Below are 24,208 nucleotides of genomic sequence, written 5' to 3'. Positions count from 1 at the left end.
CATTGGTCTGGGGGGCTCTGCATTTTAATTTAATTTTAAATGAAACTTCTTAAACGTTTTAAAAACCTTATTTACTTTACATACAACAACAGTTTAGTTATATATTATAGATTTATAGAAAGAGACCTTCTAAAAACGTTAAAATATATTACTGGCACGCAAAACCTTAAATTAGAGTGAATTGATCAAGGCTCGGCACACCACTTCTGAAAGATTGCCGACCTCTGGACTAAAGTGTAACTTGTGTTTTGACTAAAGCACATGATCCAGAAAGAGGTTATACATCTTTTGATCTGAAGACACCAAAAGATGAAGAATCCACTTCCCTTGGCAGTTTGTTCCAATGGTTAATCGCTTTTGCTGTTAAAAACCATGAATATGTGTGCCAATTCAGAGTTTCATAAGGATAAATATTATATTTAATCCACACAAACTGCAGAGGCTGAAAGAAAATGTTGTAAGTATTTTGGTCATTGGTCACCCTTTTGTATGCTGATGTTGCACATTTGCAGGTTTGAAGGTTGAGAGATGTGCTTTGTGCTGACAGGAATGGGGAAGCACACTAGGCAGAGCTGCTGCTGCTGCGGCTGCTTCTGACTATCTATTTTCCAGAATTGGGAAAAGCTATAGCGTGTTGTGTCATCACTACTAAATATGATGTGTGTTGCTCCTGGAATATCTACTTTCAGTACCTTTTTAAATGGTGATAAAATGACATGGAGACAAAAACTTTCCTAATGCATGTTGCAGTCTCTCATGTTCAGGAGGTTTGACAAAAATCATAGGAACAGCTTCATCATTGCAATGTCTGCCTTTGTTTCCCAGGCAGGTGCAGCTCCCCTTGTCATTTCCCTAATCTTGCGGAACCCACTTAAGTACATCAGCCAAGTTATAAACATTAGGAGATTAATGTAAAAAATCCCTTTATTTTAGTGACTCTTTAAGGATCCATCAGGATGCACTCAACTTTAAAGGCGCGGAATGAAAAGTTCCTAGCATTCATTTCCCCCTTCACAATGTCTACAAGGCTTTCTGTAACACACTGCAGCACTCCATAATGAAGGCTATGTTTTAGTCACGGGTAGTTTTAGTAAAAGTCATCGACAGGCCATGAACAGTAAACAAAAAATCATGGCCCGTGACCTGTCCATGACTTATACTCTACCGCTGATTAAATCTTGGGAGGACTGCAGGTGCTTGTGGGGGGCTTGCAAGTGCTCAGGCGTGGCCGCACAGGGGGTGCTCGGGGTGACGCAGGTGCTGGGTGGGGTTGGTGGGACTCGCAGTCTCCCTATTCGTCTTCTCAGAAGCAGTGACATGTTCCTCCGTAAGCTCCTATTTCTGCTCGCTGCTAGCTGTGCAGCTCCCATTGGCCGGGAAGCACGGCCAGTAGGAGCTGTGAGGGCAGTGCCTGCAGGTGGAGGCAGCGTGTGGAGCTAGGAGCTGAGGGAGGGTCATGTTGCTGCTTCTGGGGAGACCCCACAGAGTTCTCACTCCCTTCCGCATGTGAGCCCCCTCCAACACCCGAACTCCTGCTGGTGGGGGGTGGCCTGAGACTGCCCCAGCAGTGGCCAGTGTGGCTGACCGAGCCGCTGCAGAAGTCATGGAGGTCACAGTCATGAAATCCATGATCTCCATGACAAGCTCGCAGTCTTATCCATCCAGTCTTGTCTTATCTCATCCATAATGCATTCACTTTCACTTCCCACAGATACTGAAAAGCAACACACACACTTTATTCATCAAACTCACGTCTAATACAACAACTTTACAGCAGCTCCTCATATTCTGTTGTATCAACAGATCAGCCCATCTGAGTTTCACACAGTCCATTAATTTGGAAAGTTGTTCCATAGAAGTCACCTTTGTGATGTGATTAACTCACTGGTCTCCAGACTAGAGGGTTCCTCTTGTGAGCATGCATAATTGTCTGTTTTATTTTAAGTTCTGCCTTACTGTATAAGGTGCACGAATTTAGCCGTGTTTTTGGAATCCTCATGGTTAAAATCCTTTTCAATACAGTTAGACATTCTTGTATCTGCTGTTTGGATTGCATAGAGGGAACAATCATCTAAAACGCTCTCATCCTGCGTTTTATTAGCTAGTCTAATCAGGCAGCTGGAGTTCTAGGAAGGTAATGTTAACAACAAGAGTTTTGTTTTAAGGTCTTCAGCTCAGGATTAACTTTTGGTTGAAGTTAAACCCTATTGAATAGGTTCTGTTTTTCCTGGGTTGAACAGAAAGTGCGTTCACTAGTTCCTCACACTCTATACTCTTATATTTACATTTATTTTGTATTGTTTGTGTCTTTGTTTTTTGTTTTCTTAGAATATTATGTATACAAAACTCTGTTAATGTGATTTCAGCATGAATATATATCTAGGAATACAAAATGCCATGCATGTAATTTCTTTAAAAATGTCATATTATCTAGTGTTCAGATTAATGTGACTGGGCCCAGTTGTAATGACTGTATGCAAGGATATAGCCAAGTTGCCATGGGATATTCTTTCTGAATTTTTGGAGTTTCGTATGATTGAAATAGTAAACTTAATACAAAGCTAACAGATTTTAGTCTATAACCATGTTTCATTTAATATATTGAATGTCCATTTTGAAATCATGAATTTAACAAGTTTTCATCTTTTTATTTTATAGATTGGACTTTGAGATTAATGAACATAGTTACCAGGAAGTTGTCTTGTAACATCATCATTAGAAGAAATTCTATGTAGTTCTAATATTTCAAAGAGGGTGCTGTGCTACAAAAATGATTACTTCAGATTTGCCGGTGTTACAGTGAGTAATTCAAATTTTTTTCTTTTTTATTTGAATTCTCCAGATTACTAAAAACTTGAAGAAGACTACTTCTTGTGGAGGAAGAGATGCTACAGACTTCCTGTGTGGACTGTAAGTAGGGTGACCAGATGTCCTGATTTTATAGGGACAGTCCCAATATTTGGGGATTTGTGTTTATAGGCGCCTATTACCCCCACCCCCCTGTCCCAGTTATTCATACTTGCTGTCTGGTCACCCTAACTACAAGTCATCCGAAGTAGTAGTCTACTTTGAAAAGTGACTATGTAAAAGTGATGTGATATCTCACTGAACAGATATGTTTCTTTTCTTCCTGCATCAGTAATAAAAATAATTTTTCAAAATTTCTTATTTCTGATAGCACTGCAGAGCCAGCGGAGCTGTGAAAGTATGAGCTGGATTCTAGTCCTCACTTGTTATAAACAAAATTATTAATTATTCCAGTTGTGCATTCTCCTTTATAGCCAGATCTACATATCTCACAAAAGATCTTTAGCTTCTGCTGTAAGATAGTAGGCTGGCTGAGTTTGCCTACAAGCACCCCACAATGTTTGCTGGGGAATTGTAAGTTGGTTGTGCAGACGAAATGAGTCAAATGAATCCCAACCTAGATAAGGTAAGGGCATTAGAGTGGATTGAATGGAGTGGCTGTCCAGAGTGTGAGCTGAGCAGATTGAAGGATGCAGTTATAGGAGCATCCAAGTCTGGGTAAAAATTGGGGCAGAACTTTGTTGCCTTGTTAATGTCTTTGATGAAAACCAGACCCTATGGAGGGGTCAACTTAGATCCTATGTAGTGTGGACTGTGTGAGAGAGCAGGTTAGGAAAGGCACCTGCTTACACTCTGCTTGGTGGCAGAAATCAGGCTTGTCAGTTATTTCCTGAGGTCTGGGCTCCAGTCTTGGATTGCATACCAGTTCTCTCCTATCTTTAAATGGCAGCAGGACAACATATTTCCTTCTCCAAAGCGAGAGCAATTTTTTAAAAGTATATTCTAGAATTTTAAATTTTTTCACTTCATTTGGGACTTATTTGTGCTTGGCTTTCTAACTTTTCTGAGCAGGACTGCTCTTCAAGATCTGCTGACATCTTGAACCATCTTTCTCTCCTGCAGCTCAGTGTGCAGACAGCACACTTGGGAAAAAGAAGCCACAACCTTTCTCTTTCTGAAGTGACTAGATGGGAATTTTTGCCGCTGATGTTCCCAGGCACCTTCTACCCAAGTGGAAGAGAGAAGTAACTGTTCAGGCTTCCCTACCCTGCCAGCAAATTCCCTTCCCCCAGCATTCAAGCAGACTGTCAAGGAGCAGTCAAAAAAGGTCACTTCAGCCTACCAATCTTAACTGTTATCCCGGGGCAACTCAAACAAAGCTCAACATAGCAGGAACAGACAGCTGCACCTCCTGAGAAGCAGATCCTTCATAATAGGGCAGACATTGGCTCAGGAATGAAAGTCTCATTAATAAAGGGAGGTACTTTCAGCAGCTTTTAGGGATCAATGGCCACAGTAATGTCCAAATGACTGTTTCCTTCTTTGTCTCTCAAGAAAGGAGCCATCCATTTTGTCATGTAGGAATCTCTTTTAGATTTTCTGCTCCGCAGCTTGGGAGTAAGAGATCCCAGATAGTTTTGCTGGTATTAAGACTCTATAGGCTCAATTTCGTCTAGCTCATAGTACCCAGCCATCTGACCCTTGGACCTTTCATCATGGAGTCAACACCTGTATTTTTGCTGGCATTCAACTGTTTCAGAAGGATTCCTTCCAAAGAGAAGTCTGTTTCTTCAGAGTGCAAAACACCCGTGCCTCTGAGTACTTCAAGGCCAAAAGCAAGGTCTTCTGCAGGTGCTCTTGCGAATCCTACAAAGAAGATGCTACACAACAACCTGAATTCATAGTCTGTTTCTGAAGTGCTGCACAACAGCCCCAAAGAGAGAAATGAACTCTGCTTCTTTCTCTGACCTGTCTGACCCTTCCAGAGATTCCAGGAAGAAGGGCACACCCTGCTTTGGTGATTTTCCAGGTGACTTAGTCTAATGGTAGCAAGTACTACATTTACCCCTGGCAAAACTTCAACAACCTCAGCAACAATAGCAAATGTCCATCATTGATGTATACGCACAGGTTAAGAGAGTGGTGTGTGTTCACAGCAAAAATGTGAGGTTATCACTAAGGTTTGGCTTGCAGCATAATGTGTTGTGTAGTATGTTTCCTTATCTGTTTGAAGCAGAAGGGAGTTTCTTAATGATTTGTGTAGTCTGTTCTCAGTAGAAACCTGCCGTGTTAGGAGTCTGATACAGTTTAAGAGCTGTCCAATAACCTGACATTTTCTTATGGCCATTAGCTTGTCACCAAGGGTTTGCACTTACCCAACCTTAATTGGTTTAAAAGTAAGTTTTTGTTGATGCTAATGTGGCATTTCTAATAGAGGAGTTGAAGGGAAGCGTATTGGAGGCACATGGAAAAGTGAAGAATGGATGGCTTTCCTCACTTTCCTTATGATGTGAGGAAAATGACGAGCACAGATGTTTATGATAGTGGAGAAAGCAGAGAGTCAAGTGAGGGCAAGAATGGGTACAGGAATACCTCTATGTGTCAGTTGTCACATCCTTATTGTAGGGCTAATGAGGTAGGTAATGTTCACCTGAGAAAACTTTTCCCTGTGATTCTGCAGGATTTGTTGCGGGATGGAGGAGATGAATGCCACCCAGTTCCCATACTTATCCCATTCCAATTTTATGGAAGGGTGTGGATAAGGGCAAGGATATAGAAGGGATAGCTCAGTGGTTTGAACATTGGCCTGCTAAACCCAGGATTGTGAGTTCAATCCCTGAGGGGGCCACTTAGGGATCTGGGGCAAAATCAGTACTTGGTCCTGCTAGTGAAGGCAGGGGGCTGGACTTGATGACCTTTTTAAGGTCCCTTCCAGTTCTATGAGATAGGTATATCTCCATATATTCTTGTTTGACTTATGAGATGGCAGGTTAAAGCAGTTTGTGTATCCTACCCTCGTGGCCTAAATCTTACTCCAGCTCCAGAATGCCTATACCGTTATGAGAGAACCAGGTTCTCTCATAACGGTATAGCTCTGTATCAGACTCCTGCTCTTCCAAGCCCTTTGAGGCTCTTCAGAGTAGAGGAGCCTCTTTTGAAGCCACGGAGCTTTGAAAGAAGTTAGGGAACCTCCAGCACTGGAGCTAATAGCTCCTGTACCGTGGGAATCCTGGCTACTGCTTCCCATGAATGGGCCTGGGTTCACAGCATACAGGAGATATGGACCTTAGTGCTGAGGGCTCTCTTGCTCTTGTGGAAGGTCTGTGGCTTTGACAGAGACTCCCATGGTTTGAGGTGCTGTGTATGTTGCATATGACAGGCTGTTTCTGCCAAGGAGTGGAGGTTGTTCTTTACTTCATGTCCCCACTACGTCGGATGGAAGGGAAGATTTGCTGTAGGGAGCAAATCTTCCCACCTGACCATGTGCACCATTGGAGTCCTCCTTGAGCTCTCACTGCTATGCCCTTTGCAGGAGGACTCACCGCCTCATTAGGCTGACAGTGTCATGTAGTGAACTTCTGATGAGGATCCCTGCAAACCAGACATATCTTGCCATCAAAGAAAGGTGATTGAGGAGTGGGTCTATTAGAAAGATTAAGAGAGTGCTTTGCTTCCTATAAAGAGTAAGGGGGGGGGAATTATAAATTATTCAGTTGTTCCTTCCACACCCACCATACTAGTGTGATGGTCTCTATCTTGTCTGACACATCAGGGATTGAACTGAGACTCTCCAGATCTTCAGCGAAGAGCCAAGCACTTGCTTTAGGACTGTAGCAGATTTACACCTTCTGTTGATTCGAAGGAGACATGTAGCACTTATTGACTTAGTGGAGTTATGCTTATACTTTATTTGTCAAAGAACGTGACCATGGGCCCTAGAGCTAGGAGTACTATAGGATTTGTTGAGGCTAGGGGAAATCTTTGGAAATTAGGAGATCTGGAGGCATGCTGTGGCAAAGGTAAGGGGAACCCACTGGGGCCCTTCCTTCCTTCCCGCCACAGTCTCCTGGACCCCATCTCCTAATAGTTTTCTGTCCAGTTTTTCTGAGCACTGGGTTGGTCATCTTCTTTGAGGCCACCCTGGCTTTAGTCCTATTGGAAACAATATGAGATGGTAGGCATCTTTACAAAGGGCAGCCTCTCTTCCACATGCAAATAGTGGTCCCCTAAGGCAGTCTGTCTTCAGTCACATTTATAAGTTACAACAAATGGTGGCTGCTTTAAATAAGTCAGTTAGCTACATCATAACCATTGCCAGTATTATAGGCATAATCATCAGCATTGTCACTTTTGCTGTACTGCTGCAAACTGATTTGACACCACTCAATTAAGTAAAGTAGTTAATTATCCACTTTTTCTTTGCATTGTTTTTCTTTTTCTGAGAATAAAGAATTATCTTTCTGCATATATTTTCATGACAACAAAAGTGTTCCAAAAAAAGTGACACCCTTTCTAAAAATCTGAAAGAAGTGATTTTCTAATAATCTTATATTTGACAACAACAAAATCTTGTAACTCAAATACACTTTAGGAAATTCAGACATATTCAGATTTATATATCCATTACTTCTCTCAAAAAATATTTAGGTGAGAACAGAATTACAAAAGTCTCAAGGGAGATTCTAGCCCAACTTTAACTATGATGTTCATATAGTTGGATATAGTTAAATGAAGAAGGATGGTGCCAGATCCACAGAATGAATCCACACTTGTTTGCATTTAAGGCCATATAATCTTAGCAAAATTGGCCTGATTTTTCCTTCACACCCAATTTGTACCCGTGTAACTCCCTTTACTTCAGAGGAGTTACCTATGATTTTTGTTAATATGAAATAAAAATGAGACCCTGATAATTCTGAAAGATGGATCAGGTGTTCTGCCATAAGTAGTCTTTGACCCATAGAGATCTTTTTGAATTAGTTTATTGGTAATACAAGTGAAAGTTAAAATAAATTCATTCATGTCAACTTGAGAAATAATCTCATTTATGAGCTCTTCAGGAGCAGAACCCAGTATTCCAGAGGATGAGTGACCTAGTCAGGTTTCTTCAAGTAGTAATCCTCTGGTTGAAGAGCCTTTGTAGGACCAGTGGACCTGACTTCCAGAAGAACAGAAATTTTTGAGTAACAATTTTTACTATTTAAAGTGTGGTCCTGCTCTGAAAAGTGACTGAAAAGGTGGCACTGTGGGCTTCCACACTTAAGGCTGGTCTACATTACATAGCTAGGTTGACATAAGGCAGTTGATGTTGACCTAATTATGTCAGTGTCTACACTACAGCCTTCTTCTTGCTGATGTAAGTGCCCTATGTGGCAGGGCACTTCCTCCATTTCTCCGGACTTAGCACTTCCTGCTCTGGTAATGATGGGCTTGGGGTAATCAGCCCCACTTAGGGCAGGGTTTGCCTTCCTCCTTTCTGCTCCTTTGGTCATATTCTCAGGGTTGGCTTATGGGCGATCCTCCACCAAACAGAAAGGAAACCGCCTCATAAACACATAAACCCCAGGGGTATACCTTTTGCTGCCTCCTTGCTGGTGGAGGGTGTCATCCTGTTGGTTTCCCTGGAGTATCAGTCCTTCCCCTAGTAGGCACTCAGGTGTGGCTGTTTCCCCTATAGGAAGGAGCACAGCCTCTCACCCTGGAGCAGGTTATTTCCCTGCTGTCACTAGCCTGGCAGGAGCTTCTTTCTCTTTTATCCCTTTCTCTCGCCAGAGGAGGGGTTTTGAAAGATCTCTGGCAACCCCTAATTGGATTCAGGTGTCCCTAATTGACCTAAGGTAGCCCCTTCTCAGGTAGTAAGGAAGAGGGCCTTTAACGTTCTAGGGCTAACATCTGCCTTCCAGCACCCAGCTGCCCCCGGCTTTCCAGGAGAGCTGGGGTGAGAGCTTCGGACCCCTCTTGGAGCTGGGAAGTCTTGTCAATTTCATGGCTGGGTGAGCTGTGAAATTGATAGGGCTGCCCAGCTCTTGGAGGGGATGGGGAGCCAAGAAACAAGAGCAACTGAACTCCACTCTATGGGGGTGAGAGAGTTCTGGGTGGCTTCCCCCTTCGTGGGGATCAGGGAGTGGAGGCAGGGGGGGACAGCCCACTGAGAGCCTGTGGGGCAGCTCCAAGCAGGGAGCTGCCAGCAGAGCTGAGAGCCTAGTCTCTCAGCTCCCCACACTATCCTTCGTAGGGTCAGTGGAAGCACTCCTGATGAGGACGTGCATCACTGACCTAAAGAGAGGATAATGTGGACATGCAGTGATTACTGTGGTTGCTGTATGTTGACCGAATATATAGGTTGACTTCCACTTCTAGTGTAGACATACCTTAGTCTCTCAATGACTTGCAGATCAGATTTGCTCATTGTACAAGTGAAAATGTTTTCCTAAGTCCCAGAGCCACAAACTCAACCCTGGATGAGAAAATCAAGCTGACCGTCTCTCTGATTTGTGCATCATCACCAGCAATAAAGATTATTCAGGATAAATCCTGTCCTTATTTGCACTGTGCAATCCCATTGTCTTTGAGTGCAGTTGAGGTTAGAATCTGGTCTATAGTTGGAGTTTACATAACCACTTTAATGAAGTGAGAGCTAGAACAGAATCCAGCTTGCTTTCCTGATAGCTATATTGGCTCTCCAGGCTAATGAGTAAGTAGTAGTAAAATCTTGTTTTGGTCATGAGAACAAGCCAGTACGACTGAGTACACACACAAATGGATCTGTTAAGAAGGTTCTGTTTAACATAGTCAATTTTCAAAGTAGAATTTCACTTTAAAAGAGCCAATTATTTAAATGAGTCTTCAGGTCTGAGAGCATACACTGTCATTTCTATCTTCATAAAACTTACATAGTTTAGCATTCCTCCATACGTAGCAATCTTTGAATTTGCAGAGTGAATACTGCACAAGGCTTTTAAAGGATAATTTGTTTTGTTCTATACTACACCTAAATATTTAATCAGTGTTAATTAATAACTTGTTTAAAATAATTGTAATTTGACTAGTATTTTTTCCCTAGGGATTCAACAAATGAAACTACTGCACATTCAGATGCTGGCAGTGAGCTTGAAGAAACAGAAGTCAAAGGAAAGAGAAAAAGGGGCCGTCCTGGCAGGCCTCCAGTATGTGGTGTTTAGTTTTGTTTTGTTGTGAATCAATTTAAACTTGACTGCAGATTATTCTCCCATCCTGTCCTCTTAGTGTTCACAGCAATAGGTTTGCAATGAACCATTTGTCAAACTATATGAAGATTTACAGTGCATAATACATGTCAGACTGATATGAAAAAAATTGCTGAAATAGAAGTATAGGATCTAATTAAAGGATAAGCGGGTAATAGCCATTAATACATTTTCCTTTACATACATACACATTAACATTTTACATTTCATTATTTGTCATATTACAATATTCTTCCCAGGCATGAGGGTAGTTTTATTAAACATAACTCTTTTCTACTATTAAAATTTTTAATGGATACTTCACTTAAGTACTGTGAAACAATGCTTGAGCCATCTTTTTAAGTGGCTTTTAATTTCTTCGTGTGAACTGGAGAGTATGCTCACACTTTTAATATAATGTTTAGATGTCCTCTAGGGAGATCTAGTAATGCAGGTTAAAAGATTAAGATAAATGAACATATTTTGTGTCCTGAATCTGGGTAAGGAACGTTGTTCTTTAGTATAATATAGTTATTGCTAGATTTGGTATCTGCTGTGTAGGTATTTACTTACAGAGGATTCTTCTTCAAGGGCCTTTGTACATTACCACACCATGAATTGAAATGTACCTAGGCAATTAAAAAACTCACAGTAACTAACAAGTAGCTCTTTCTTTATTTATAAAATATTTATTCATAAGAGAAATAACTTCCTCAGCAGGCATATATAATTGTGGAGGCTATGTTTTATCAAGCTGTTCTTTGTAGGTAGATTGCCAGAATCATCACAAGTGTTAATATTAATGTTTGATTATATAATCAGAATTACACAGTGTGTAATAAGATTTTTTGTAAGAATTTTGCATAATTTTTTGTGAGCTTTTAATAATTTTGTCTATTTGCCAGTTTGTTCCTTCCTCTTGAATGTTCTGGTTTTAGCTCAGCTAGAGTACGTTAATGGAATATGTTATAAAAGATCATATAAGTATATAGAACATATCTGCTGTTTTAGAATATCTGGTTCTAAAAGATGATTATAAAGATTTGAAAATCCACCCAAGTACATGTACAGTAGGAAAATGACGTTGTTTTCCTGTAAAATTTTAATCCTTAATTGTCCATCGCTATGTTAGCTTTGTAGTTAACAGCTCTATCCACTGAAGGACTTCCAGCTTGCCAGATTCACTTTGCAAATGTTTCAGAATCTGTTGGAAGCATAGGACTGGAATGGACCTCCTGGGTCATAGAGTTCAGTCCCTCGCTATCGCAGGCAACCTTGTCACAAACTCCTGTTCATACATTTATCAAGATCCTTCATAAAACCACTTAGGTTATATGCTACCACTACGCCTACTGAAGGGTGTTCCAGAACCTCACTTTTCTCATGGTTACAGGGAACTTCTCATACTGGTCTGGTCATGAATGCTGAGTACCTGTCTTGCATCCAGAAACCACTTCATGCAGACCTTTTCAATTATTTTTTGTCTTAAGCTTTTCAGCTCATCTTGCTGTCACATTTGTATTGTTTCCTTGTGAGTCTTCAGCTGAATGTCCCTGTGCTAGAAAACAGAAGTTTCCTCTCAGTGCTGTTTCTGAGAGCCTCTTTTTTGGGTTTTTTGTTTCTTCTCTCCTTTCCATCATTCCTAAAAAAAAAAAAAAAAAAAAATATGGAACTCTTCAGAAGGGATTCTAAGAGCAGCCTGGGGGAAAATCATTGATCCAGTGGCATTTTCTTCTTGTGCTTCAGCACAGCAGAGGCTCAGCTGCAATTCAAAAGACTGCTCTCTATAGCAGCTTTCCTACTCACTAAAGTCTGGAAGTATGGCCTCTTTGTCGAGGCCCAGGAGAGTTTTTTTTTAAACACACACAGGCTGCCTCCTACCCCAGTAGGATGTGGAAAATTTCTCAGATGGCTAATGATGGAAGGAGAAAATGCTTTATATGTACTGGTGAGACAACACCCCGTTTTCAGTGGTGATCCTTAGGATCAGCACCTGCAATCCAAGAGAGTTCCTACTCTTTATCTCTCCAAAACTAAGTTTTTCCTCCTGATGGCCACCTAAAAGCAAGTTCATTGATCCTCCATGGCCTGTCTCTTAAATTTGAGATGGAAATACTTGAATGGCTTGTTCTTTTCAGAGGTTGATCAAGAAATCTCCTATCCAAGGGCACCATCTAAATCAGACAGGGAAGGTTCCCTTCCTTGTCCCTTCCCAAAACCACTGCCTGCAGATCTTCCTTGTATTTGTGAGAGCTCATCCTCTTCAGTGGCCTCTTCCTACCCAAACGAAAAGACCCAAGCTGCCGCTGCCTCTCCTCCTTCTCATTTGAGGAGTATACCACAGAGAAGGTCAACATCAAAAAGCAATAAGCCTGATTAATTTTTCCTCTGTTTATCACAATAACAAAGTCAGTTTTTATATAAATCGATGGTCCAGCCTACTGTAATACTATCTGTTCTACTGATCACCTCTCAAGAAGGATATTTAAGTATTAGAGAAGGTTCAGGGAAAAAAAAAGATGTTATTTATTAGGGGCATGGAAAACCTCTTACACAAAGAGAGAGAGGGATCCTTTACCTTAGAAAAAGGCAAGTAAGAGGGTACATGAAAAAAGAATGAGGGTAGATTGGGAGTATCTCTTTTTTTCCTGTCTTGTGACAGAAGAACAAGGGAACAGTCAATGAAATTGAAAGGAGGAAAATTCAGAACTAAGAAAAGGAAATACTTTTTCACACAGCACCTAATTAGACTGTGGAACTCCTTGCTACATGATTCCATTCCATTAAGGCAAAGTATCTTGCAAGGTTCAAAGAAGGATTGATCATTTACATTAATAACAAAAATATCCAGTGTTGTTATGGTTAATGCTTGAAGTTTTGCAAGGGATATGAAACTATATACTTTGGGGTTAAACCACTCTCCTTTTGGGGTTAAGGTGAGGCCTTCATGGGTGACAGATTATCGCACTTCTGCCTAATGCAAGGTTTCATAGATTCCAAGACCAGAAGGGACCATTATGATGATCTAGTCTGATCTCTTGTGTAAAACAGGCCATAGAACTTGCCCAATATAATTCATAGCTTATCTTTTAGAAAAACATCCAGTCTTGATTTAAAAATTGTCACTGATGGAGAATCCACCACACCCCTGGGAGTGTTGTTCCAATGGTTAATTATTCTCATTGTTAAAGCTTTATGCCTTATTTTCAGTTTGAATGTCCAGCAGTTGCATTGTTAAACCTTTCTCTGCTAGAATGAAGAGCTCATTGTTAAATATTTGTTCCCCATGTAGATACTTATAATCAAGTCACCCTTTAATCTTCTCTTTGTTAAGCTAAATAGCTTGAGCTCCTTAAGTCTGTCTCTAGAAGGCATTATTTTGTAATCCTTTAATCATTCTTGTGGCTCTTCTCTGAACCTTCTTCAGGTTATCAACATCTTCCCAGCTCTGGTGCCCACAGTTCAGGAAACGGTATTCCAGCGGTGGTTACACCAGTGCCAAATAGAGAGGTAAAATAACCTTCCTACGTGAGATTCCTCTGTTTAAACACCTTCCTCTGAAAAATCTGGTGCTGGCCACTGACCAAGACAGGATACTGGACTAGATGGACTACAGACCTGATCCAGTATAGCAATTTCTGTGTTCCTGAATTTTGGCTGAAGGGAGATATTTTTTTTTTTCTTTTCCAAATCATCTAATCAGATATAGTAATCTCCTTTGGAGAGAGATGACCTAGATGGCTGAGCTGTTGCATACCAATCTGGAGATGAAATAATAATCTTTTATTCATTCAGTCCAAAAAAGACCTCCCTCAAAATACAGTTGAAAGAAATGAAAAAGTAGTTTTTCTGACCCTTAAAAGAGTTGGGAGGGTACAGGGGAAGGACCCTGTACGGTTCTATCCAGCTAAGAGGCCCTCAACATAGCATTTTTAAAAATGCATCAGTTACAACAGGATCTGTGAGCTCCCCATATAGGGCCTGGCTACACTTGCAGTTGTAGAGTGCTGGGAGTTAAACCAGCCTTCGGAGACTGCAGCAGCGAAAACACTGCCGAGTGCTTACACACTCAGCTGGAAGCACACTGGTGTGGCCACATTAGCAGGTCTTGCAATGCCAGAAAGAGCAGTGTATTGTGATAGGTATCCCAGCATGCAAGTGGCTGCAATGCGCTTTTTAAATGCGGGGAGTAGGGTGGAGTGTGACAGGGAGTGTGTTGTATGTATGTGGAGGAAGAGAGTGGATTTTTGGGGGGCTGAGAGCATGTCAGCATGCTATCTTGTAAGTTCAGACTGCAGCAGACCTCTCCCACCCCCACCCTGCCTCTCTGTCTCTCTCTCTCTCTCTCTCTCTCTCTCTCTCTCTCTCTCACTCACTCAAAGCAAGCAGCATTCCTCAGTAAGGGTTCCTTTGTCCCGGAGGAAATAAGCAGCCAGCTGTCAGAAAGGGAGCTTTGAAAGGGCATATCCGCATTCCTACAGCATTCCTACAGCGAGTTAAAAAAAAATGACAAGAATGGCCACTTGACTTAAGGGGATTATGGGACGTTTCCGGAGATCAGTCAGAGTGCAGTAATGCAACACCTTGCTCACGCTGGCGTCGCAGCGCTCCAGTGGGGGTGCAGCAAACATTATTCCACTTGTTGAGATGGAGTACCAGCAGCACTGTAGCCATGGAGTCAGAGCGCTTTACGTGTCTTGCCAGTGTGGACAGGTAGTGAGCTAGTGCGCCGCGGGCTCCTTTATTGCGCTATAACTCACAAGTGTAGCCAAGCCCTAATTCTCACACTGTACTCATCTTGATTCAAATACAGAAGGGAATAAGTAGTTGAGGACTAAAGGTAAAATCAAAGAAAAACTAAAATCTAGTAAAATATCTTTTCATAAATTAAGGGATTTTAAGGCCCGAATGAACCATGACCAGGAAAGCTTCACTCAGTGTTTACTGCATCAGACCCAATAACCTGTGACTGAGCTAGTGTGTATTTCTTAGAAAAACTTCAGATCTTCATTTAAATACTCCAAGTGATGGAGAATCTACCCTATTCCGTGATAATCTGTTCCTAGGGTAAATATTGTCACTGTTAAAAATTTGCACCTTATTTTCAGTTTGAATTTTTTAACTTCTGTTTCTAGCCATTGGATCATCTTATGCTTTTGTCTGCTAGATTAAAATCCTCTAATAATAATAAATAACTTCTCTTCATATAAATATTTGTATACCATGATCAAATTGCCTCTTAATGTTTTCTCTGATAAACTAAATATATTGTACTCCTCAAATCTCTCATTGTAAGGCATGTTTTCCAGACCTCATGTCGTTAGCTATCGTGTACATTAAAGCCTATGGCATTATTGTATTTTTGGACAGAGTCGTCGTCACTCTAGATCACAGAAATATATAGTTGATAATTGGGGATACAGATATCTCCCCTAGAGAAAACTTCATCCCAGCAACACTGATGGCACAAAACTACTCGGCTAGTCCCTCATTAAAACCTTGAAGGATTCTTCAATGAAATAACTCCGGAAAACTCAGCCACAGAACCTAGGAGCAGTTACAGAACTACCTGCCTTAATTCCATGTGCTTCTAATGCAGACAGAGCTGCATGTTCTTTAATCCCTCTGTTCCTGTGGCACCTGAAAATGTTTCTCTGGCAGTAGTGAAAAGAGCTCCTCTTGTGGGAGGGTGGTGGTGAGGATGCTGAGGCAGCTTGCTCAAGATTTAGGGGTCAAGCTGAAAAAAAGAATTTCATGCCTGTGACCAGGACAGCCACAGCCACATAGGCTTTAGAAACGATCAAAAAGGGGTATTAAAAAGATTTTCAGTGTTCTCCTATTTCATTCTATTCCCCACCCAGAGAAGTAGTAAGTCATACTGGACTCAGTTCAGAACTTGCTATATCCATCAGCAGAAGAGAGAGGAGCACTGAAAACAAACAAACAAAACAGGAAGCTTCCACCCATTACTTGCTTTCTTGTCTTTGGATCTGCAGATATGTTAAGCTCTCCATATTTTGGAAATTGCCCCCTTGTGATATCCTTTGTTCAGCTGATCTAAGGGAAGTCTTCCTCTGTGTGCCCATTAACTCCTGCCAATCAATATTTTCTCCAGTTTGGTATCCAGAAGCAATGTTTGCAAATCAAGACTATGCCACTGAGCCTCTCACCTGCCCCTTGGATGTATCTGAAACTGATGAAGATCCTGGTACCAAGTCTCATGTAGGAGGGAATCATATCTTTCATTACCTATTTAACCTCTTGGTAAAAGCTTTGTCCACAGAATCAGCAATCCAGCACAAATTCAGGACAACTCAGGTTCATAGCTAACTTTCAATGTAACTCCTTAATGCCACTTAAAAACACCAGGCACCTAGCTACCAAATAAAGTCCATCTTGGGCCTGGTGGTCTTATTTTGTGAAAAAAGCCTCAGGCTATATAGTACACAATAGATCATTTTCTCAATACTCCACAATCTTGACATGGAGCTGCTTTTGGTTAACTAGATGGGTAGTATAATATGTAAACATAGTCCCATAGGCAATGCTTCCTCTGTATATGCTTGCATAATGTTCCCACGAGAAATTGGAACTTCCTGTCTCTCACAGGGCCGGGGCTGGAATCTCCAGTCCACATGCTCGCAACTTCCTGATCCTGTGCCATCTAGCCTCAACTTAAGTTAGAGTTCTGAGGAACAAACAGCCCTAATGTATGCCACTGGTGTAAGGTCCCTCAGTGACCTTAAACCACGGGATATGAGGCACAGCTGTGCTCCACTCTGCCTTGCTTCTCCTCCTTTCTCCTAGCCCACCCTATGGCATGCATCTGACTCACCCTTTCTTCCTCTTGTGGAGAAGGTTGACACAGAAGTCAGTTCTTCTGCCTGCCCAAGCTTTTTTCCAGATGAATTTCCCTGTGCAGAGAGAATTCTCTGCTGGGTATATCTGGCCATTTGAAGTCCACATGTTGCTGCTATGTTCAACCATGCAAAATAGATTGAACAAGCCAGAGACTATGACCCTTAATGCTTCATTCTTTGCTTTGTGAAAGTCTAGGCACAACCTGCTCAGAGTCAGTAAGCCCCTGGAGGAGCCTCTCTCAAGGCCTGGATGAACAGAATATTTTTCTGTGTTTCAAGGCAATTAGTCGCACCAGAAGACTTTCTGCAGAATAAACCTTCTGGAGCTGTGAGCAGCAGTAAGCGCAGTAGAGAACTTCCTTCACACAATTCCCCTAAAACAGTTTCACCATTCACATGGCAAATGATAACAGAACGATGGTGGCCTGTGTACAGTCATGCCGTCAGAAGATTAACTTTTTGTAAGGAACTAACTATCTTGAGCAAAATGGTTTACATACATGGAAGACTGATCTCCAAGCTGTTTGGCTCATGTAGAACACACAAAGGGGAGCTATAGGTATGAAAGAACTAAGGAAATCTTATATTAAATAACATAGATTCATAGGTAGAACTTGTGTTGACATCAGGAGGCCCTGGATTTCCACCACAGATTTAGTGGCAAGAAGGGACCATGTCATCAGTTGTATCTATCAGTCCCATATAAATCCTATTATTGATTAATTTTAGTGGTATGGAAGGAGAACAGCTAAGCCTTTCTCATGGGCAAATAACGAACTATAAACAAATTGTAGTTGGATGGTGATGAAAGGGGAGAACACAGTTTCAGTATAACAACATGAAGTTGGTCCCTAGGAACTTGGTAATAATCGTCCTGAGGTAAATAGGATGCGGTAGTTCTGTAAATCAAATGCACTAGTTATTGTGTAAGTAAGTATATAGCAGAGTTGTTTTTGTCGCATTGACCATCATTTTTAATTTTCTTGACTTTTGCACATAATTGCACGCATGACATTGCATTATTTTGTGTATTTATTGTATTGGTTAAGACTAGTATTATGGAAATTTGTCCTGTTAGCTCTTTGGTACTAGGAAGTCATACTTCTTAACTTGACATTACACGTAAAATGCCTACCAAGTACTTATCACAACAGTTGATGATTGATGTGTATAAATGGTTTACAAGCATTTCGAATTCATTCATTCAAATTTTATAAATACTTCCAATTTTCATTATGCTGTTCCCTTTATCTAGTCTGCCAATAAGAAACCTCGAAAGTCTCCAGGAGATAAGAGTCGTTCTGAACCTGGAGCTAGAGGAATAGGTCGTGGAAGAGCTAATGGTCATCCTCAACAGAATGGAGAAGGCGGGGACCCTGTCACTTTGTTTGAGGTGGTGAAACTGGGGAAAAGTGCGATGCAGGTAAAATAACTAATGTGCTGTTTGTTCATCTTTGTTACAGCTTGATCACTTAATATTTTCAGACTTAAACAGTTTTTGTAAGCTATCGTATTGTGGTTGTATTTTTGATAATCTGTATGAGACTGATGGAATCTCTGGGTATTATGCTAAGATTTTCCCCTTATCTTGTATGTTGAAGTAAAGAAAGAAATAAGGAATGTGATAAAGCTGAAGATTATATGTGGAATATTATATGTGGAATAACCATAGTCCTAGAAGAAGTCTTCTTCACTATTTTGTTATTTTAAAATGGAAAAACAAGTGAGTACTAAAATTAGGGAATATTTAAAGCAGCTTTTCATGAAAGTTATCATGTATTAAGTATAACAAGGCAGAAAAGATGTGAGATGTTTAATCACAGCAGGTAAACTTTTCAAAAGTACTGAAGTGACTTAGAGCCCAAGTCCCATTTGCAATTAGTTCTAGGGAAAAGAATTCACAGCCTTCACCTCCAGGATTACAGGCTTCTGGCTAGTGGAATCATTCCACAATAATGGGCTAGTCAATTATTTTTTATCAAGATCCGGACTCCAGAGAAAATAAATAATAATATAAAAGTAAATAAAAAGATTTCAGGGTCCATTCAAAAGCATCTGGATTTGGCCTGCGATCCATCTATTGACTACATCTGCACTAGATCATTAATGTTCACTATGGACCCCTAGGACAGCAGAGACCTTCCTGGTGCAGTGTAGGAATTAAGTATTTTGACAACTGAGTAATAGAAGGTTCAGGTATTGGGAAGAAAGGTAAGGTTATGAGAGAAACACCGTGCTTGGTCTGATGCTTATATATGTACACCTCTACCCCATTATAAAGCCACCCGATATAACACGAATTCGGATATAACGCAGTAAAGCAGCTCTCCGGGGGGGTGGGGCTGTGCGCTCCGGCGGATCAAATCAAGTTCTCTATAACGCAATTTCACCTATAACGCGGTAAGATTTTTTGGCTCCTGAGGACAGCGTTTTATCGAGGTAGAGGTGTGTATAAGCATCTCTTAGGGAGATTTAGGCTAAGCCACTTAAGTGCTTTTGAAAATTTTATTCTAAGTGACTTAGGCTAAGTCCCAGTTTCAAAAGTCACTTACTGAACTTAGGAGCCTAAGTCTCATTGACTTTTATTAGCACTTAGACTTCTAAGTGCCTAAGTCACTTTTGAAAACAAGACTGCCCAAAGTCACTTAAGCCCTTTTGAAAATTTTACCCACCAGACATAAATCCATGATGGGACTGGGTTGTGGATTAATGTAGAGAATGTAGGAGTAAACCTGAAGAAAATCAGAATTCTAAAACCTTCTACATTTTGTGAATTTGGGGATGTAGGATTTACCATTCTTATCTAGTAGGTGAAGACAGAACAAATTTTCTCATAATAGAACTATGGAAATCTTCCTGGTGCATTTTCTTCATTTTATTTTACTGCATCAGAGCTATCGCTTCTGTTCATTTTCAGTATATTTTCAGTTTTGTTTTGGCAGGATTCCAAGGTTATTTTGGAGTTAGTTTTCAGTTTTATTATGAGAGAGGAGATATATGATATGATCTGTGTTGGGTGTTTATCTGAGAGCCATTGATATAAATGGAAGCCAGAGAAAAGGTACATGTGACTGCTTTGCTGCTGTAGGATTTATTTATTTATTTATTTATTTTGGTGAGTGCCTTTGTGAGTGGAACTCAGTTGTTTAAGAAATAGTTGTATTGCTTCTGTTCTGAATAAGATCCACTTATAGCAAGATATAAAGGTGGTGGGAACACAGACTCCAACAGTACTGCCTGTACTTGGCAAATTTCAAAGGAGAAATTTGTGTGTGTGTTGTGACACTCTGGGATTCAATTCAGAAGGAACTGAGTTAGGGAAAGTGGCATTTTAATGAATTTATTTATTGTGAAGGAAGTGTTATGAGCTTGTTGGAAGAGAGATCTTTTTAAAGGGCAGGAGCCCTGGGCACATGAAGAAAGTAGTAGTGTGAGTGATGTTACTTGATGCCTGGGGCCACATTTTCAGAAATTCCTAAGTCCCATTTTCAGTAGTAGCTTAGGCACTTAGGCAAAATTTTTACCCCGGTCGACAGTAAAAAATGACTCATTACTGACAAAGGTGTTAGTACAGATAGTGCTGAAATGATGCTTAACGCTTGTTTAGTTGTAAGTATAGACCGAGAAAAACCACGTTCACCAGTGTTTCAGAAACCAAGATTAAAAACTGGTCAGACTTATATCTGTATATGCCTTTTCTACTCTTTCATTCCTCCCGAAGTCCTCCATACTGACTTCTAGAGATTGGTGTATGCAGTGTTGTTGTAGCTGTGGTGTTCCTGGGATATTAGAGAGACAAGGTGGATAAGGTAATAAATTTTATTGGATCACTTCTGTTGGTGGACAAACTTTCAAGCTTACACAGACCTGAAGAAGAGCTCTATGTATGCTTGAAAGCTTGTCTCTCTCACCAACAGAAATTGGTTCAATAAAAGATATTATCTCACCCACCTTGTCTCTGTTGCAGCGGCGGCTGCAGGCACCAGCGCTGCAAGGATGTGCCTGGGACTGCAAGCCATGGGGAAGCCCTGCCGGTTCCTGTGAGGGTGGCAGTCAAGGCAGCCTTTGGCGTCGCGCATGTGGGAGGTCTGCCAATCCCGTGGATTTGGCAGAAATTCGATGGCAGGTATGCTGAAGCTACGGGACCTCCCGCAGACAAGCTGCTGAATCTGCGGGACCGGGGACCTCCCGCAGGCATGCCGCCGAAGGCAGCCTGCCTACTGTGTTTGAGGCGGCAAAAAAGCTAGAGCTGCCCCTGCTCTCTTGTAGAGCTTGTAACACGATCGTTATGAACGGACAGACTTCTTATTAGTGGCTCTTTCTGTGCAGGTCTTTGCAGTGCACAACAATAACATTATTGAACCCACCAACTTTAAGACAATGCTACATATTCTTGTGTTGGTAGATGGCACTCTATCTACATATAAATGTGCGTTGATGTATTATTTTTTTTTAGCGAGCTCTCTGTAATATCTCTCTTCCTATAATGGAAACTGAATCTTTTTTAACTAATATCATAGTCTTTGAAATTACAAAACAACTTTACTGCTCTTCTGCTTCATATAGTTTTATTTTCAGGCCTTCTTCCTGTTGCTGTTTGCCCTCAGGAGATTTCTGTGCTCCTAGATTTTTCTGGCATTATTTTTGTGAACTCATGAAGCTCAAGTGAACTCACTTCACATTGATTGCAGATTTTCCTTGTATCTTGATCTGTGGTAGGATTCATTTGTGTCTTCTGTTCAGGGTAATTTTTTGTTGGTTCTTCTAAGGGAATTATAGTTGCAGAGGTAGAGTTGTTTGTATTTCTACCTTGTGCTGCTCTTTGCAAATATTTCCTGCCCCGTCTGTTGTCTCTGTTGTTAGGTACTGCCTGTACTCATATTAACTGTTCTATGTGGAGTTCAAAGAGCATTTTGGTACTTCTGTCATAGTAGTATTTGGCTTGTTGTCATTGCTGTTTAATTTGTGTTCTCAACCTTTCCACTGCAGCTTTGTTCAAAAGTTGTTCTATAAATAACAGTCTGTATGTGAAGTATCAGAGGGGTAGCCGTGTTAGTCTGGATCTGTAAAAGCAGCAAAGAATCCTGTGGCACCTTATAGACTAACAGACGTTTTGGAGCATGAGCTTTCGTGGGTGAATATCCACTTCTTCAGATGCATGTGGTGGAAATATCCAGGGGCAGGTATATATATGCTAGCAAGTAGTCAACTACTAGAACAGGGCCTCATCCTCCCTGATTGAACTGACCTCGTTATCTCTAGCTTGCTTTGCTGCTTTTACAGTCTGTATGTGGTGTGACATGAGATACCATTCGGGCCTGCTCTCCATGCCTTCTGTTGGTGTATTTTTTCCAGTCAAGTGATGCTGTGCATGGGTCTTTGTCATGCCAGTATGCCTTTTTTAGCAACTGCTTGGCAATCTTGAGATCTGCTTCTGCTTTACCATTAGACTGGCTCTGATGCAGAAAGGATGTGATATGTTCAAATCCTGCTTATGCTGCAAACTGAAAATTTACCTATAGGCCCACTGAGACCCATTATCTGTATCAACAGTTTCTGGGATTCTATACTGATTCTTCATAGCATTAAGTGGTAGAAGCTGCTCTTGTGTGCACGGGATTTTTTCCTAATAAAATCAGAAATTATAATCAAGGATTAGGAGGAATACTTGATTTCCTAATATATGTAGGTCCATGTCTGACTTGTTCTATGGTAGATCAAATATTTAGTGGATCGTAAGTGATTTGCTAGGAATTCATTGCAGATACTTCACTAGTGTATGAAATCTTTGACTTCACTGCTTATGTTCGGCCAACACAGGACATATTGGCCTTATGTAAACATGCTTCAGCACCAACAGGCTTCAGTGTATGAAAACTAGCATTTCAGGATTTCAGACCTTTAGGTCTTTACCCTACTGCCTTAATATAGAATACCGTTTTGTAGTGTCAGTATATTTGAATTGACTATTGGCTAGACAAAGAAAATCCAAGTGGCTGGGCAGATGTCTTCCTGTCTGGTCATCCTGACCTACAGACTGTTGCAAATGCTTAAAATTGACTGTGCATTTGGGTATGTCTGTATCTGGGGCACCTGCTTATCTGTCACACAATAGAATTCTGCTTGGCTGATGTTCCTGGTGAAACTCCGCCTCCTGGTGTATGTACAAGATTTCATAATTAAGGGCTGTCAAGCTCTCACTGTCTTTTGGCACTCATGCTGTGGACAAAAGGTATGCACAATCAGAACATCAGGATGAACATTAAAGATGATCTTTTGCGTTGTACATGCAAGTGATATTTTTGATATTATTTCAAGATAGTTTGGAACTGTTAACAATAGCTTTTTGAATATTGGTTCCAAAGGTTTGTTGTCTGTTTCTGCATGAATATGATCATGGCCCAGGACATACTAGTCAAACTTGGTATATGGGAAAGCAGTGAGTAGGAATTCTTTCTGTATTTGAGTATGGGTTTGCTCTGTTTGAAAGTGTGTCCTGGAAGCAAGTGCTACTTACTAACTGATCATTTTGTAATAATACTGCGCCCATTCTGCATTCACTAGCATTATATTAAATTATACCATAATATTTCAGGATCAGATGGTTAATCACTCACTTTTGGATCTGTTTGAAGGCATTTAGCTGATGGATTTCCCAACACCATCCTTCATCTTTTTTAGTCTTTTAAGGGGTTCACCAATCTGTGAGAAGTAGGGAAGAAATTAACAAATCTCAAATTACTCACACCTTTTCGTGGTCTGGTTTTCATAGATTTTAAATCCAAAAGTGGCCATTATTATAGGAGAGCTAAAGCTCTACCATAGTGAAGGTTGAGACTGGTCTTCTTTTTCAACTTCACTTTTCTAAGTGCTCTTAAAATATATAGTTATCAGATATTAATACAATCCAAGTATGCCTCATAGGGATGCAGGGTTCTGATAGTGATCCAAATTTGAGCTGACTGGAAAACTGCCTCTTGATCACAGGACCTGGGTGGCTGTTAGGGAATGTCCCGATCATTGAATCCAAGCTCACCCACTGTGAGTTAAAGTCCAACCCAGGACAAAAATCTGAATTAAAAAAAAAAGAAACAGGCACATTGTACCAATGTACCTCTAGCAAAGAGGATATTTATTTTGAAGAAATGTAATCTGTGAGAAGCACAATATTCAGAAAGTGCTAATACTTTTAAAAAAGAAAATAAACTATACAGGCTATGCTCTCTGGGAGGGGAGGATGATTAGGAGTAGAAGAGTAGACGGAGAGAGGGTTTGTTTGATCAGGTGATGGGGAGGGGAAGGGGACTAGGGGGAGTGGAAGAGGAAGTGTGAGAC

General features: G+C 40.9%; 1 protein-coding gene across 4 annotated transcripts in view; it reads left to right on the top strand.

Annotated features, from left to right (window-relative positions):
- The window catches only part of STAG1 (stromal antigen 1), a 357,281-nt gene that overhangs the window by 76,019 nt on the left and 257,054 nt on the right, over window positions 1-24,208 (top strand). For all 4 annotated transcript variants that reach the window (XM_050965354.1, XM_050965355.1, XM_050965352.1 and 1 more), the window contains 3 exons: window positions 2,659-2,799; window positions 9,872-9,974; window positions 18,129-18,296. In XM_050965354.1, the coding sequence (XP_050821311.1) occupies window positions 2,771-2,799; window positions 9,872-9,974; window positions 18,129-18,296 (300 nt within the window). In that variant the 5' untranslated portion in view covers window positions 2,659-2,770. The remainder of the gene's footprint in view (window positions 1-2,658; window positions 2,800-9,871; window positions 9,975-18,128; window positions 18,297-24,208) is intronic.

The sequence above is a fragment of the Gopherus flavomarginatus genome, chromosome 8, assembly GCF_025201925.1.
Source record: "Gopherus flavomarginatus isolate rGopFla2 chromosome 8, rGopFla2.mat.asm, whole genome shotgun sequence".
In the NCBI taxonomy this organism is placed as follows: domain Eukaryota; kingdom Metazoa; phylum Chordata; order Testudines; family Testudinidae; genus Gopherus; species Gopherus flavomarginatus.
Note: the sequence above shows the minus strand (reverse complement) of the source record. Positions and strands in the feature narration are given on the sequence as shown.